At 34.7% G+C, this 16,336-nt stretch overlaps 1 protein-coding gene across 1 annotated transcript in view; it reads right to left on the minus strand.

Moving 5' to 3' along the window:
• Positions 1 to 16,336, minus strand: part of PTPN4 (protein tyrosine phosphatase non-receptor type 4) — a 115,676-nt gene that overhangs the window by 59,347 nt on the left and 39,993 nt on the right. Inside the window, 6 exon segments of the mRNA XM_035536934.2 lie at positions 70 to 122; positions 366 to 410; positions 3,966 to 4,044; positions 4,141 to 4,183; positions 9,518 to 9,625; positions 16,085 to 16,239. Of these exon segments, the coding sequence (XP_035392827.1) occupies positions 70 to 122; positions 366 to 410; positions 3,966 to 4,044; positions 4,141 to 4,183; positions 9,518 to 9,625; positions 16,085 to 16,222 (466 nt within the window). The 5' untranslated portion in view covers positions 16,223 to 16,239.

Here is a 16,336-nt window from a genome sequence, read left to right on the forward strand (position 1 = left end):
AAACTACCCAGTACTACACTTTTTACGTATCTCAGTACTTCCATATATATGAATACTCCTTATACTTACATTGAACAGCATAGGAAGCCAGAAGAGCAGCAGTATTATATGGACAGGGCAACCTGTTTTGTTTTTAGAAGAAAACCAAATGAAATTACGTACTTCATATGAAACAGTTATTTTGAAAAGCCTAATCTTTCATAATCTATCAATGCACAAGCTGGACAGGTAACTATTATAAATGCTTCTATTTGCTGGTTACTTTTAAACATTTTTTATTTTTTGTCTATATAATCCTTTATGATTAACTTAACAACCTTTTGTCAACGTTTCACGCTATATTTAACATAACAAAAACATCTTACCTTCCAGTAAGAATGTCCTGTTTAATTTGCAAAAAATACTGGTACCTTATTAAAAAAACAAAAAAATTAAAAATCATTTAATTGTTTTTCATTAGTTTAGTGCATTTTGTTTCCAGTTAGCACAAAGCTAAAACTTTACACTTTGCATATGCTATTTCTTAAACTCTTACGGGAAAGAAATTAAACCATGATTAGTAATATAATACAACTTTGTAAATTAAACTATTTACAGGCTAGTAGTTACTCTATAATGAAATTATGCGTATTTCACCAGTATATTGACAAATTCACGTTCTACCCATTTTATTTGATAGTACTTTGGTTCAGTTTAAAATAAAAAAAGAAAAAGAAGTGCCTTCACGATGACTAAGTGTAACAATAGAACAATTCAATACACAAGCCAAAAGTCAAAGATGCCATCTATATACGCTGGTAACATAATAAGAATGATTTGTACTCCAGGTAGATAAAAAGAGTTAGTTTATTCTCATCAAGTATTTGACATTACTTGGTCTTCATTTAAACTAAACTAATTAGTCTCAGTATTTTGGCATTACATCCTTAAATAACAGTTGTGGATTCTATTATGTTAAAAGCCTTCTAAAAGTCTTTTGGCTTCCCTTGAACTTCTGTTCTGAAGGTTTTTTTTTTTTTTAATTATGATGTGAGAAAAGCTTGTTTTAGAAGTTCTGCTCTTCACATGCACACTCTTTCAAGTAAGGAAGGAGATGGGAACAGCAAAAGGAGCAGACTAACACTTTAAACCAAGGACTACTTTCAACCAAATGTTAGCAGCAGAAACTCTAACTTAAAAACGAAACAAAAAAACTAAGAAACCTGAACCTTCCCAGTGAGTGGAAAATGTTAACATCATTCCTGTTTTCTTATAAATTTATTAAATTTTGGAACATCCTACGTCATTATTACAAAAATCAGTCATTTTCCTTCTGTAGTTCTGCTTTGGAAGTATAGTCAGCCATACTTGTTCATTATAAACATTCAACAATTACGTATCCAAAATACTCACTTCAAGTCTGACTAAAACCAAACATTAAATATTTTCCAATATTAACTTTCACTAAGAGTTCAAAATAATATATATCACTATTACATATCATATGACTTCTCATAATTGTTTAGACTAAGATTCAGTGTAGTCTTCAGAAAGTGGTTACCACTTCGAAGACTTTCACAAACATTTACAAACACATACAGAAATCAACTCATTTACAAGCTAAATGTAGTGAAAGGTAAAACATTTTACATTTGAAATAGTATCAGGAAAATACCTGCAAACTGATAAGCAAAGATGTTAGCCCATATATGCTCAACTCCCACAAAACCTTCTAGAGGATCTTGGACCTCTAGGAATGGCAACAAGCTTTGTTTCAGGTATTAACCCTAAGTTAAAACTGAGACACTAGACAGGCTTTAAAGAACTCAAAACACTTTTTCATTTTGCAACTTAGAACTCACATTGATGCAAAAAAAAAAAAAAAAAGAAATAGATGAAGCAAATTTATTCACCTATTAAAGAAATGTAGATCAATAATTCCCACTGTTAACATCCATGGCTGTAAAAACATGGAAAAAATCTGCATGTGCAGATGTACTTTTATTTTTTACTTTTTGTGAAAGGCATTATTAAAAATATTCCACGGTACTTAATGGATCTGATGATTAACAAATACCAATCAGAGTTCATTTTCTGTCCACTGTTTTCAGTGAACAGTGAAGTTAATTGCTTGTTAGCTAGCCCCCCCAGTTCAAACACTGTTGCCTTGCATATTATTAAGCAAAATGGGAAATCAATAGAAGCTGTATTAATGTAGATCTGAAAATCTGTACAACAAATTCAGCTAAACCAATTAAGAAGGCTTTGATTGCATTACAATGTTTTCATCTTCCTTAAATATAGGGAAAAGGATAAGACAGAATTATTGTTAACTGGAGTCAATGTTAATAAAGAGGTTGTCCTGCGACGAGCAGAACTAATGAAGCTTCACCTCCTACCAATGCAAGTTCTTAAAGCTAAACCCTCCAACACAAGCTGAGCTCCCACTGACCCTTTTCTGACCTGAGGCATTCATAACCTGCCTCCCTCTCACAAATTCTCAGAGGTCTAATTTAAAGATATGAGCCTGCACTGAACCTTTCCAATCTATTCATATTGCCTCACGTTAGCTCATTCTTCTATTTTCATGAAATTTATAAAAACTGAGTATTTTTGAAAAGTCTCATCGTGAATGAAAACTGTCAAAAGCATGGGCTTTGTTTCTTTCCTTTTCTGGTGGCTTTTTTTTCATTTGTTTTGTTTTTGTTGGTTGGTTTTGTTTTAAGGGGGAAATGCTGATTACATGAAAGGACCACATGTCAGTGACAAGGCATCCTAATTTCACTGCCATTATCCGTGGGGTTTTTGTATTCTCTTTATAATAATTCCAAATACAAATGAGTTTTCTCAGGGGCAATTAGGCCTATTAGCTAAAAAGGCAGAGCTGACCTAGATACAGCAATCCTACATTACTTCTTACCTAAATGGCTGCTGTATTTATAGCAGCACTGTATTTACAGCATAACATTTATGTGAACAGTTGTCTTTTTTCTTTACTGTTTGCTTGATATAGATAAGCATTTGCTGCCTTTTTCATTTCCTTAGGGATATTTTATATTGCACTTCAATCCAAATTATGTATTTTTCATTACTCTAATATAGTACATTGCAAAATTCTCTGAGTAAATATTTCAATAAAACAACGACTAATCTGATGCTCATTTTTGTAAATTCTGACTGCATAGATGTGTACAAATTTTTGTTAAAAATTCGACAAAATCCAAAGTTATAAACAAATATGGAGTCAAATTTTCACAGTTTTGGTGCTTAGGTTTCTAAAGCTATCTTTAATAATTTAGATATTGAACAGGGCTGACCTGTTTCCAGAATGGCTGACATCCAAAAATTGCAATCTGTCAAATCACACCACTTATGTAGAAGAGTAGAACTAACTAAGAATACTGAAAACATGAGGCATTTCTTCAGGAGCTATCTGCAACTCAAAAACCTCCTAACTTGATTCACACTGAGCATTTTCTTCAGCAAACTTCAACACATAGCTAGCAAAATGAGCTCACATGATTCAAGCTAGGACTACAAATATATGAATAGAGATGAACTTATTAGTGCCAGGCAGAAAACTGGAAAAAAAATAAAGAAAGCTCAGGATTTTTTTAATCATAAAGGAGAACATAATTAAGGATAAAATTAAATTTTGCTCACTGATAAATTGCAGGATTACATTTTTCCCTTCTTTTATTTTCTCTTTCCTGTTCCTACTTTATAGTATTTTCTTTATGCAGTTACTTAATTTCGCATATATATTTGTAAATTTATTCATAGAGGTTTTTTTGTTATGTTGATTTGGTGCAACTGCATAGTTCCTGCCTGTAATTATCAGGCAAAAATTAGAAGCCTGCATATACTACACATAAAAATGTGTTACAAGAAAATTTACGTTATACCTTTAAAAAAAAAAGAACAGTTTTCCCCTTAGACATAAACCTACTAGAAAAATATGTCATTGATGAATTAACTAGACCTACCTTGTATATTCTTCTTGGAGCTTGTTTGGATCACTTACAAAAAACTTAACTCTCAAGTTCAAACTGTGCGGAGATCCTCCTATGGTCAAGGAAAGTATTTCTAATTAATCAGGGTACCTTGGAAAAACATCATTATAATGATGTATGAATTGTCCAAATACATATACGTACTCACTTTTTAATTGTTTCCTGATAGGTTTGTTTGGATCCAACCACCTCTGGAAAGAGACAAATTATAACACTAATTTTAGAGAAACAAAAAAGCACGAATTATAGCCGTACGTATCAAGAAACTATTGTAATTTTATTACTTTTTATTTGATCTTTTACCAAAACATCCTACTAGCATACAAAGTATTACCATAGACTCTGGAAGGACACCAACATTATCATGAGCAGTTGCTAGTCTCCTCTTCTCTACCTGAGATTAATCTCTGCTGTCCAGGTATCTGTCTGTTACAGTATTAAGACAACTACAACATGATACCAGCGATCATTGTCACCTGTACCTGACAGAGGTTAGAACTCAGTTAGGGTGTGTTTAACCATCTTTAGCAATTCTTTAAACTGATTATCTAAGGTAAACTAACTGTGGCAGTGAAAAGCTATGAGAAGGCTAATTTACTGTCCTCGGAAGTTAATTTGCTTAAACCAGTTCAGGTTCCTTCTAACTCTGCAGTTTGCAGGTCTGACACATCCAGAGTGATCCCACTGGCTCACAGATTCTCTCTTCCAATTGTCAGAGTCAACTCTGCTACATCCCTAATTACGATCTTGTAAATCAAAGACTCAGCCCACTGGATTACTGGATTAAGTACTACAGAACATTTTTACCAACCTTGATCATCTCTATGGGAGGATATTGCTTTGGTATATCCCCCCATAGTATATGCAGATCTTTATAAAATCAACACTGCAACTTTCAGAGAGAAGTGTGGTTCTTAGGAAAGCCCTACAAGATATTTAAACAGCTCCCTCTACCACCCCAGCAGACCCTGCCTGTACCAATGTACTTTAGCTAACTTACACCTTCACTTCTGATAAATACCATTTCGTTCCTCATCCTGCCTTGGAATGCAAGCCCACAAGCCCCAGGAACCAGCTGCATGGCCACAGATCCCTCATGTGAAGCCATAGAGTCCAAGTCATGTATGGCACACAACTACCTCAAATTTACCCCGTGGCTTTTTGGCCTTTTTTTTTTTAAAAAAAAAAAAAAAAAAGGAGAAAGGAGGACGGAAACAGACTTGAAATACCTGGTACACACTACAGATCTGAAGTTAGTTCAGAGTCATTTAGCTCCTTGGGAATAAGAAATAATACTGACCAGATCCAAACGTGGTATCCTTGTAGCAGAGGTTTGAGAAGAACATGATTAAAGACACTTGAGTATCTTTAAACAGGGGTTTTGATTCAATATATCTGATAAATACATAGATCTGACTGATAATCCTCTTTTTTTTTTTTTCCAAGAAATACTGCTTGAGATTATAGTTAATCCAGAAAACTTGGAATTTAAATGCTTAGCAGAAAAGCTTGCGTTCAGTTCCTTCTGGTTGCAAAAATCAATTTGGAATGTGCTAACATAGCTTAAAGCACAGAAGAATAATATTTTTTTTTTTTGAACTGTATTTAACAAGCAATATCCATGCTTCAAATGATATAACTGGATCCAAACATAAAACGTGAGAGACTGCAGAGCATTAAATCACTTAACAGGATAAAGAAGCTAAAGCTGATAAGGTTCAGGCAAAACTAACAGAAGTTTATGGGTCAAGGTGCTGCTAGCAAGAAGCGTTATCCCACGTTGTTCAGACCTGCTAGCAGGTCTGAGAGGTAGGAATATCTGGGATCCCTTCTTCTCCAGGCTGCTCCAGGCCCCCACAACCAGCCACAGCACTCCGCTGTAGGCAGCATTAATGCTTCCTGTGTTCATTTGTGCTAGGACATTAGCTTTATACAAACACATAAAGCTTGGGCAGTTTATGCAATTCCCATTTAGGCACAGTGATAGAGGTTTCACACTCAATTAGCAGAATTCTCTTTTTTCCCCATCAGTTTTGTGTCCTGCAGCATTTCAGTATCTTAGTAATATTCCAGTGTGTTATTACACATGTAACCACAGTATTTGACAATCCAATCTGTTTCCTTTGCACAAATGAGCAAAGTGTAAAAGTAAGCTGATATCAAAACCCGGAATTAATCAAACCCATAAATCTTCAGCTTAGACAACTAATAGTTGTAAAAATTTTATTTAGCTCTGACATATTTTGATGACAAGTAGATGGTTGCTGAAAAGCCAAATATTTTAGAAAGAATATTAAGCTGTTAAGGCATGTGCTTATATCAACTATCTGTGAAGTCACTCTTCTTTTGGAATAACTCTTAACCATTAGTATCTATTACAGTATTGTGTTCAACTACTTCCAGCCAGATAAACTAAAAAAAACGTTTAGAGTTCTAAGCTTTGAAATGGCAGATAAGTGTGAATGAAAAACACTAAGTTTCTAAATGTTGAATAAAATATTCAATGGTGTTAAATTAAAGGCATTTTAATCAAAGTTGAAAAATAATTCAGGTTTTTCTACTGCATGACTTTGGCTTTTCAGCCTTGAAACAAAGTTTAGAATGATAAAATTAAATTATGGCCGTCCTGCTAATGTCTTAACAGAACCGTATACGAAGTTACAAAAGAAAGCTCCATTAAATATCTACAGTGTGCTACGTTGCTCTATTCATACTAGTACCCTAATGTTATCAGAAAAATAATAAAAAAATTAAAAATTATTTGCCCTGGAGAAGAAAGCACTGTGGAAGAAGTCCACCACTCAAGCGCAAGAAAAATGATGGCAGCATTATGACTTTACTTCCTCTTCTACAAGAAGTGTAAAAAAAAAAAAAATCCAAACCGTTTAGTCAGGTATAAAAGGTACTCCTGCTTTGAGGGATTGCTCTTCATGGTAGAACAACAGTAGCCCAAATCTACACTAACCAAAGGTTTCATTGCCTTCTGAAATTGACCTCCGTTACCAATTAACACTTTACTGGGTCACTTACAGTCTGCACATTTTGTGAATAAAAATGACTGACACAAAAGTTGGGAGACAGGTTTAGACCCCATCAGTCTGACACGAATATAACAGGAATTCGGTAAAGAACCGTATTATAAGGAGCAGTATCTTGTTAAATTGCACTTCAAAACAAGTATAGAACACTTGAGAGATGTAAAAAAAGCCTTCAAGAAGCATTCCAGAAGCAGTAAACATGAATGTTTCTACTGGTGAATTACAATCTGATTTATAAAGTTTCAGTGCTATGGAATTTCCTTGCAATTAAAGCACATCAACTACTACCAAAACTTAGTTTTAGAGGAGTCTCTTTCTTCATCCGTTATGGTGATGAGCCGACAGCTGCTGACATATCATGAACAACATGAAACACGATTTAAAGACTTACAAAGTGTCTTGGCTAGAAAGGAAAACACCTTACAGGATAATCAAAACACACCCAAAACGTTGCTTGTTATCCCAACTGATGATGATCATGCCATCCACTAACTAGATAAAACAAAACAGGCAATGTCCCTTTAACGTATGATTTCATGAGCACAAGTCTCATCATTTTACTTGTAACTACAAGGTGATACTGACTCTTTACAGTGCCCCAGATCACAGTGATGCTCTTCTAAACTCCATCACTTCTGGAGCCCCCTATTTCCACTTCAAGAGAAAACATTCATTAGAATCCCCCATTTGGGGGAGGGAATACAATGCTACTGATACCTGGGCTCACTTGTATTTATTTATTTAAGTTTTGCAGCCACACATAATATTGCTTATAGGGCATGGAAATGTAATAGCCAATTCAAATTTAACTGAAATAATGCTAGCTGAAGCAGAGCTGTACTTCAAGAGCTACATTTCCATTTCAATCATGCAATCACTTTGATCAAAGTAAACTCTTCAAATCCTATTTAATACCTTACTAAATCTACACAAGCAATACATCATAAGCTACAGAAATGCCTCTTGAATTCAGGATAACGGGCATGTTTACATAGTACAAAGAAAGGACTCTAACGGCAGAAGACCGATGTTTAAAACAGAAGACCCTGTGGTTTGGATGAGTGCAGGGGGCTGAGTGCAAATCTCTGGAAGGTTTAACCACTTAAAAACAGACTTAATTCCAAATATTCCTTTCTCACAAATATATTTAAGTAGTAAACTTTGTACTTCTACTTGTTTAAAAACAGCTAGTAACTCTTCATGGAGTGCTGCTCAGAGGTCTACAAGCAGCATTTCCCATGGATGCATTGGTTATTTTTTTTTTCCTCGTGGCAGAGATTAAAATAGACCAGTTTAAAAAACAAAAACATCTCCCAAAAACAAAAACACCTCCCACAATGACAAAAATTCACGGTTGAGTTAGACTCAGGTAACTTCATCCAATCCTGAAAAAAGATGAAACACTCAAAGAGCACCACCAAATGCACTCCTTGTGCTAGTGGGAAGCTTAAACACTGATTAAGCTCTCCATTTTTCACAACCCAAACATCACCCATCTTTCTTCCCGTTTCAACCTTCATCTACTTTAACATGCTGCTTGAATGCTGATTATTACCATATAATTAACTTGGATAGTTTTCACAATTGCCGTTTAATTAATTCACTTGATCTGATTTGTTCATTATGCCAGCCTCCAGTGTTTCTACCACACATATATTACTATTTCCCTACTTCTGTCACTGTTCTCCCCTACCAGTGTATCTCCCTAATTCTGTTTCTTAATTCTTCTCCACCTTCTAGTAGAAATAGTATTCTAATTCTATGCCTCTCATCTACCAAATTAATCAATGAAAATACTATTCTCAAGTCCATCAAATAACCATGTATTCAAATTGGTGCATTAAAAAAAATGGCTTAAGGAGCAAATAAAATATTCATGTGTTCTTTATTCATGAAATCACTCTTTCGAGAACATTCTGAAAACAAGCTCAACCAACAAGATTGAAGAGCATCTCTCATGTGAGAAGACAGCACACTTTATGGTATCATTTATATTCTTCTTTAGGTAAATTCAGCAGTAAAAAAAAAAAAGTAAAACGCCTAAATTGTTATAATATTTAAATAAATATTAACGTTAAATATTTTGCTATCATTATTGCAATGTTGTAAAAGAAGAACTTCTGGTTCAAGCAGGTGAGAAACAAATATATATTTATATTTTTTTAATCCTTTCTCCACTCTCAAGATATTAATTTTGTTCCACATATTGGAATAAAGTTGTCCAGGTGAGCAAATCAAAACTGTATTTCAAAAAGCCAAGAAGCATCTTTTTTTTCTAGAGAAAAATACATAGTACTTTTCAATGCACTGCAATGTGCATTAAATCTATCAAATCAAAAACCTACAGCATTCCTGTAGAAAATCTGATCTATCAAAAGAAACAAATTAAAATTTTAACAATTAAGTATCCTCTAAGCAATAAAACATGATCCTTATATATATTAAATGAATGAAAACAGTATGATTTATAAAACAGATCCAACTTACAGGGTTATCAGTGGATTCATCAGCCAACTGTAAACCAAAGTAATCTCTCTCTGTCAAATCGAGATGCTTGAAGACTATATCCAATAGAACTTGTCCCTGATCATGTTTCTGCAGAGAACAAATACATGTATACACTGTTTAATGAACAAATATATAACTGGACACACAAAGTTCACACAGGTGAAGCCCATACTTTCAGATGTGATCTAGCAGTCTAAATTATAAACGTCACAAAGACCATCCCAGCAGCACTATTTTTAAACAAGCTCTCTCTCTCTTTTGAAACATACGTAAGGAATTATTTTTCCTCTTTGTCATTTTCTGACAGTAAGAACTTCTCACTTCTCAGCTTGCTACATGATTATTTCTGAAAGCCATTCATTAACCAAATTTGATATTTAAAAGGATTACTGGAAAGCAAAAAGAAAGGAGAAAAGAGGATTTGACAAAGGACTTTCTAGTGTCATTTGGGTCACCGAATCTAGAAAGTTTTTCAGGCCTGCACAGGTTATTCTTACTTCTTGATCTGAAAATCTTTTCCTGAATCTAAATGAACCAGCATATTGAAAATGCTTCCACAGTTAAATGGCACAGACAGCTTAAGCAGACAAATACCCAGCTGAGAAGCAGTGTCATTTAAATATGTTCTCTTAAAGATACTTTAACTAATTCAAATAAACTGAACAGTAACATTTCTTTTCATAGACAGGTGGACAAACTTGATTTTTACTGCAGAGACAACTCTTACCCACAACACGATATAAAAAGAATCTGTGTGGTTGTGGGTACCTAGCAATTTTTTGCCTAACCTGAAAATATTGCCAACACATAATTTAAAGGCTAAGTGTGATATTCTGACTAGACTCCATAAATACACTTGGTGAAATCTGAAGGATTTTCCCAAAGAAGTTATGAAGTATCAGTAGCTTCTTGAAGCACAAAAGATGAGGAAAAATTCTGCAAGCAAAACTGTCAAACAACATGCTCAAAGATATGATTAACACATTTTCCACTCAGATTTTCTACTTCTTTGGCACCAAGCAAGCTTCTAATGATGTTCTAGGTGCCAAGTATTATTGATGCTGCAGTCAATTTCAGATACATCTTGCCTTGTTTACTGTAGGCAATATTTTGAAAAATAACAGAAACAGAAGACTCCTGTTCTGCTCACAAATGACCTTGCTCCTCATAAGATATTATAAAATAGGTTACCTTCACAGCAGGTATATCTGAAATATATAGCTAAAAGGTCAGAAGGTTTTACTTGATATCTATAAACAAGGGAAACTCTACAAATCATATTCTGACATTTGTTTACATCAAACAGCATACTATTAATTTTTTTTGTTGTTCAGTTGAAGTTACACTGAAGCTGAGTAAAATCAGTCTAAACCTTTTATTTGGGGGCTAAAAGTTCTAAGAAATTTGATAATTTATTTTGGAATAATTAAAAAAACAGAGAATAGTTATCAACCAATTATGTCTGAAATGATGCCAGCAGGATAATCATAACTGTAGCTCTGCCTATTTAAGTTGAAGTTACCTAAGATATGTATTTCAGGTGTATTCATGTATAAGGCATGTATATTCATTTATCTGGCTAAGTAAAAGTGACCTGTGAGTTGCTATATTTACTATGAAAAATGATCTTATTTTCAAACAAAATCAGGGGAAAAGATTTCTTAAAGTTTAACAAAACCTAACAGTGAGTAGGTTTCAACGTTATTAAAAGGTTCACGACTAAAGAAAATTCATCTCCAATAAACAGGAACAAGCTAAAACCCACAGATGTTAACATAATAAGTACATGACAGCAGAAGTGTATAAGGCATTTTTTATGTACAATTCCAAAAATAGTTACTTTCATTTTACTAAATTAGGAGTTTCTGATATATATTGAAATAAACCAGTAATCAGTACAATTTTTTCAACAAATTAAACTAATTTTAAAATTACATAGCAACACTAATTGCTTCTTGGCATTTTTCCCTAAGTTTGAGTTCTGATTTAAGTCTACAAAGTTATGAGAGTAATGATCAAAAAAAGGGAGAGGTTTGGAACCCCAGTTCAAACTTACATTTACTACAGCTGGCACGCTACCTCTTCAAATAGCATGCAGGTTATCAGTTCTGTACTTTTTTTATTTAATATTTAAACCCAAGAATTTATAGTTTCTTAAATATATAAATAAACGAATATACAAAAAAATACTGTAAGCTTAGAATGTGCTGATCAATTTGAATTTATAAGTACAAAATGTCATTTCATGACAGCTAGGAAGATGGACCATGAATGGAGGTCCTGCTAGAAGGCAGAATGCATAGTGAAGAGGTATTTCTCCTGAAACAGAGCAGCAAGTTTGGTAAGAGGAGACGAGTTTCAACATGAAGCATTTGTTTTGATCACAATGTTTTACTCTCAGTACAAAATAAAGATAAGCATCTAGTAAAACCAGACCTCAGTTTAACCCATCTTCAATATTTATATAATGATGTTGCAGCCTGCCAGAGCAGGTGAAGGTCAAAATCCTGTTTGTTGTGAAAGGTCCAAAATATTTGTAATACTACCACAGCCACTGAATAGCTGCCACAAATTTAAAAAAAAAAAAAAAAAGAAGAAGAAGAAAAGAAGGCATGACAAGTATCTACTTTTGCCTTTTTTAAATAAAAAATCAAAACCAATGTATGTGGTCTAGCATAAAAAGAAATGTGCTTTATTTCTGAAGATAAACATTACTATTTCTTCTTAAAAGAGAGAATAATGGAAAAATAAATGGACAATAAAAACTAATATAAAACTACCCACTGCAATTAGCTATTTCTCAATTGAGTGTGAAGTCAGCTAGAAAGAACTTTATTACTGAGTTGCTGGATACAAAACATAGCAACATTTTTGCTAAGAATATTAGAATTTTATGCATACACACTATGAATAATCATTAAAGTCAAACGTCTTGTATTTTGGCGTTTCAGAAGAAATCAACACTAGACATCAGTATATAAGCTGCAATTTACCACCCAGTGGCTAACATCCAGTACCACGTACATGATACCCACATGGCAATTTTGATCACAAAAGGATTGTTACCTGGTTACAAACACCCTCCTTTGAAAAATTACCAAAACATCCACACTTACCTAGCTTTAATGCCTCCTTACCAATTATAATCACCGCCTTCCCAATTTATATAACTGACATTCTGGTCTTCTAGCTGGCCAACACAACAGGATGCATTTACAACAAACACCAGGAGATATTATCGCTGCCATGCCAGATTTGGACTTCTCTTAGCAGAAGCATGAATGGCAGGTACTGGGCCTTCCCAGGACTGCAGCAGAGCCACAGGGGCATCAGACGAGTCCTGCTGCACACAGATTGAGTGCTTGTGCTCTTACTTTGCTAAGGACAGCACTGAAACCCTTCCTCTCAGCTCACTGGCGTAATTCTGTTGCAACAAGGAAACCCATTCCACAAACAGGCAGAACTGCGCCGCTGCCTTCTTTTATTCTATAGCTTAAATGAGCTTTTGAAACCTTTTTCTTTTAAAAGATGTTTTGCAATGGGAGATTCACTTTTCTTTCTTTCAAAAGAAATCAAGTGATGGCAAAGATTAACTTGTTAGAGAATGTCACCTCTCCAATCAGTTATTGAGTTTTTTACTTGCGTGAGAAGGATTCTGAGATGAAGCGAAGCATTTGTTGGTGACGACTAACTCGCTAGCCTTGCTCACAGAACAACTCATCCCATCTATGTTGCTTTAGTTTTCTAGGGTGATCTCTTTGTACTGGCTTTCAGGAAATACTGCAAAGTCAGCTTGCACAGAAAAGAGACAAGGTATTTAAACAACTAAATAAATCAAAATAATTTGATCTTGAAGAAGCAGGTTTATGCAAATCATTAACTCAAGTCATTCTCGCTTCTTCCAGCTCTGCCTTTTACACCACATGCTTTCCAACCTGGAAGCAGGACTTCTGCACTTGGTAAGCAGGGCATTTTACAAAGAAAATTTCTACTCTTCAGACACATGTACAGGTTAGTTCCAACGGATTATTCTGCCTGCAACCAAAATAACCTATGGCTAACTACAGGCCGCAGGGATTATTTTATTTGATTTGTTATGCTCTACACAATGCAATGTTGAGCACAAAGAAATTTTGCAGATCAATGGAAGAGGCTGGTTGAAATGTGAACATAAAACATGTCGTATGAATTATCAAGAGACATTGCCTGTGATCAGTATTTTGCTACTGGAGGAGAAATATCATTTGAATACATTTTTATTAATACAGCACTGCATACTTCAGGTGATTAAGCTTTACAACCATTAGCATACAGAATACCTATGGCAATCCCCAGGAGAAAGAAACCTTGCTAATTTACTTGATGTTATCTTTGTTCTTCCTATTCTGAAAATAATTCCATTAATATTTATTGCCAAATATTGTGTCAACCACAATAAAGTAAAACACAGCTATAAACTCTGAAAACCTGTATACCATGTAGGTTTGCATACATTTCCTATGATAGGTTACTTAAGAATTGTCATAACTCCTCATATTTGAAAAATAGGAAAAAAAACAACACATAGATTAAGGCTAAAACATGGGATCAAAAGGTTGAGCACCAAGGAACTTTTTAGTCCCTAATCTCAGTTTTAATAGACAAAACTTTCAGGCTGGTCTATATAAGCAATAAATAGTGATCTGGGCAACTAAAATATTTAATACACTAGGATGGTAGGAAGAATATATTACACACTTCTCAGCAGAGCCAGAATAGATATTTAGGGATTTATGACTGCTTGTTCTCTACACAGGCACTAGCATTCTCTTAAGAGACAAAGCTTTTGGATATCTGGATTAAAAAAGAAGCATCACTGCCCATAACTGTTGTACAACAATTATTCCTTATTTTAAAAACCTTTTATTTAAAAAAAACAAACAAACTTCCATTCAAACACCTGTCTTGCAAACTTAAGCACCTGAAAGCAAAGAACATATTTACAATTTCTCATGCACCTTTATTGCTTTGTCTTCAATCACATCCTGAATACACTATTTTTCAGCAGGCAATATAGACCAGGAAACCGTTAGCAAGAATAAGAAGATGAGAGATACAGAAAGGCAATGAAATATTGTAGGAAAAAAGGGTACAGGAGAGGTTACCCCAGAAAGGAGATGAGACTTGAGGATGATACATTAAAATCTTTGTCAGTCATACCTCTGCCTACCCCATCATGTAAGATTCCCACCCTTAACTTTTCAAGAGTTCAGAATAGTGAAGTCCACGTTACTCTTCTGAAATAGCTCCCGAATCAACTATAAAAATATCTTAAGAGAACATTCCTAAAACCTTTTATCCTGATTGAACAATTTACTATTATAGTTGGAAGGATCCTGTACACTACTATGCAAAATAACCTCTAAGTCTACATTCTAAGTCTTAATCCACTAGACACTGGATCCTTGGGCATTTTTGCTAGGTAACAGATTCTGTTACTCAGAGACCTGGAGGCTGCAGAAGCTCAAATAACCTGATTACGAAGGAATGCAATCACTCTCACAAATCTTCCCCAAAACATGCAAATTTATCATTATCCTAGCTGAACAGTGGACATCAGAATTCAACATAATTATCAAATATTGGAACTTTTTCAGATGGTCCAAATTAAACTTGCTCACACAGATTTGAAAACTGCGTCAGTTTCTCCCTCGCCTTCTTGATGAAGTCCCAAGTATCAAGCTACTCCGTCACTTCATTCACTGAATCATGCCACCTGTAACTTTTACCACCGTGTTGTTTACCGTTTTTCTCCACAGAAGTTACCAGTTCTACAGCTATAAAGTGAAAGCTGAGTTCTGCTTTTACCCCCAGCAGACCCCACTGCTTCTTTCCTGTTGAGTTCTGATTCTTCTCACAAAATGATCATTTTAAATGCTCTAACGTTTTCCTGTGAAATTCCAGGCTCGTTTATAAAAGTAACTTTTCCTAGTAACAGCCCTCAGCATTCAACATGAATTTTCTTATTTTCCTTCCTGCCATTAGGAGGTAGCGTGTTTAAGCAAGGGAAATCACAGAACAAGAAGAGAACACAATGCCAGAAAAGCAAAACGCAAAGGGATACTTTAACATGGTAACTGTAACCCAATAATAACCATCCACATGATTGAACATATTTAGTTACACAGTCAAAATAAGAGTTACTTTTATACTCATGCTCAAAATGAAAAAAACAGAACTGGCTGAAACAAAAGCTTGCTTCTCATTCCACTGAGTGGCAAAGTTGGCCTCCATTTTCGCTACACAGCACTCGGTCTGTGAAGAAAATTACTAGAAATAAACTATTCTTTATATATTGAATTTTGAAATTAAGATGTTAGTACCATAGAGGATGCCAGAATGACTAAGTCCACAGTGACTCAGTACATACAAGTACAAGCATGCCCGTCTGAACATAGCTTCCCCTTTTATTCCACACTTAACGCTGCTTTGGAAGTCAAACTCTAGCCACACTAATGCAGCAAAGGAAAGCCAGCTCAGTGACATTGCAATAATCAAATTACTTACATTAACTCTGAAAGCTTGTACAGTGTTATCCAGGAGAAGAATGTTGCAGACCACCTCCGTATGCTGCCTGTCTCGTGCCAGCTCAGATGCTCGTACATTGTAGGTTCTGCCAGCAGGCAATCGGAAACGTGCGGTCATTACTGTCCACACAGAGTCTTTAGGCAAAACAAAAACAATATACAATTAAAAAAAAAAGTCAAAAAATTCAAAGGCAAGAACACAGTACTCTGAAGAAAGTCAACACACAATGAG

Source organism: Cygnus atratus, chromosome 6 (assembly GCF_013377495.2).
Source record: "Cygnus atratus isolate AKBS03 ecotype Queensland, Australia chromosome 6, CAtr_DNAZoo_HiC_assembly, whole genome shotgun sequence".
Lineage (NCBI taxonomy): Eukaryota > Metazoa > Chordata > Aves > Anseriformes > Anatidae > Cygnus > Cygnus atratus.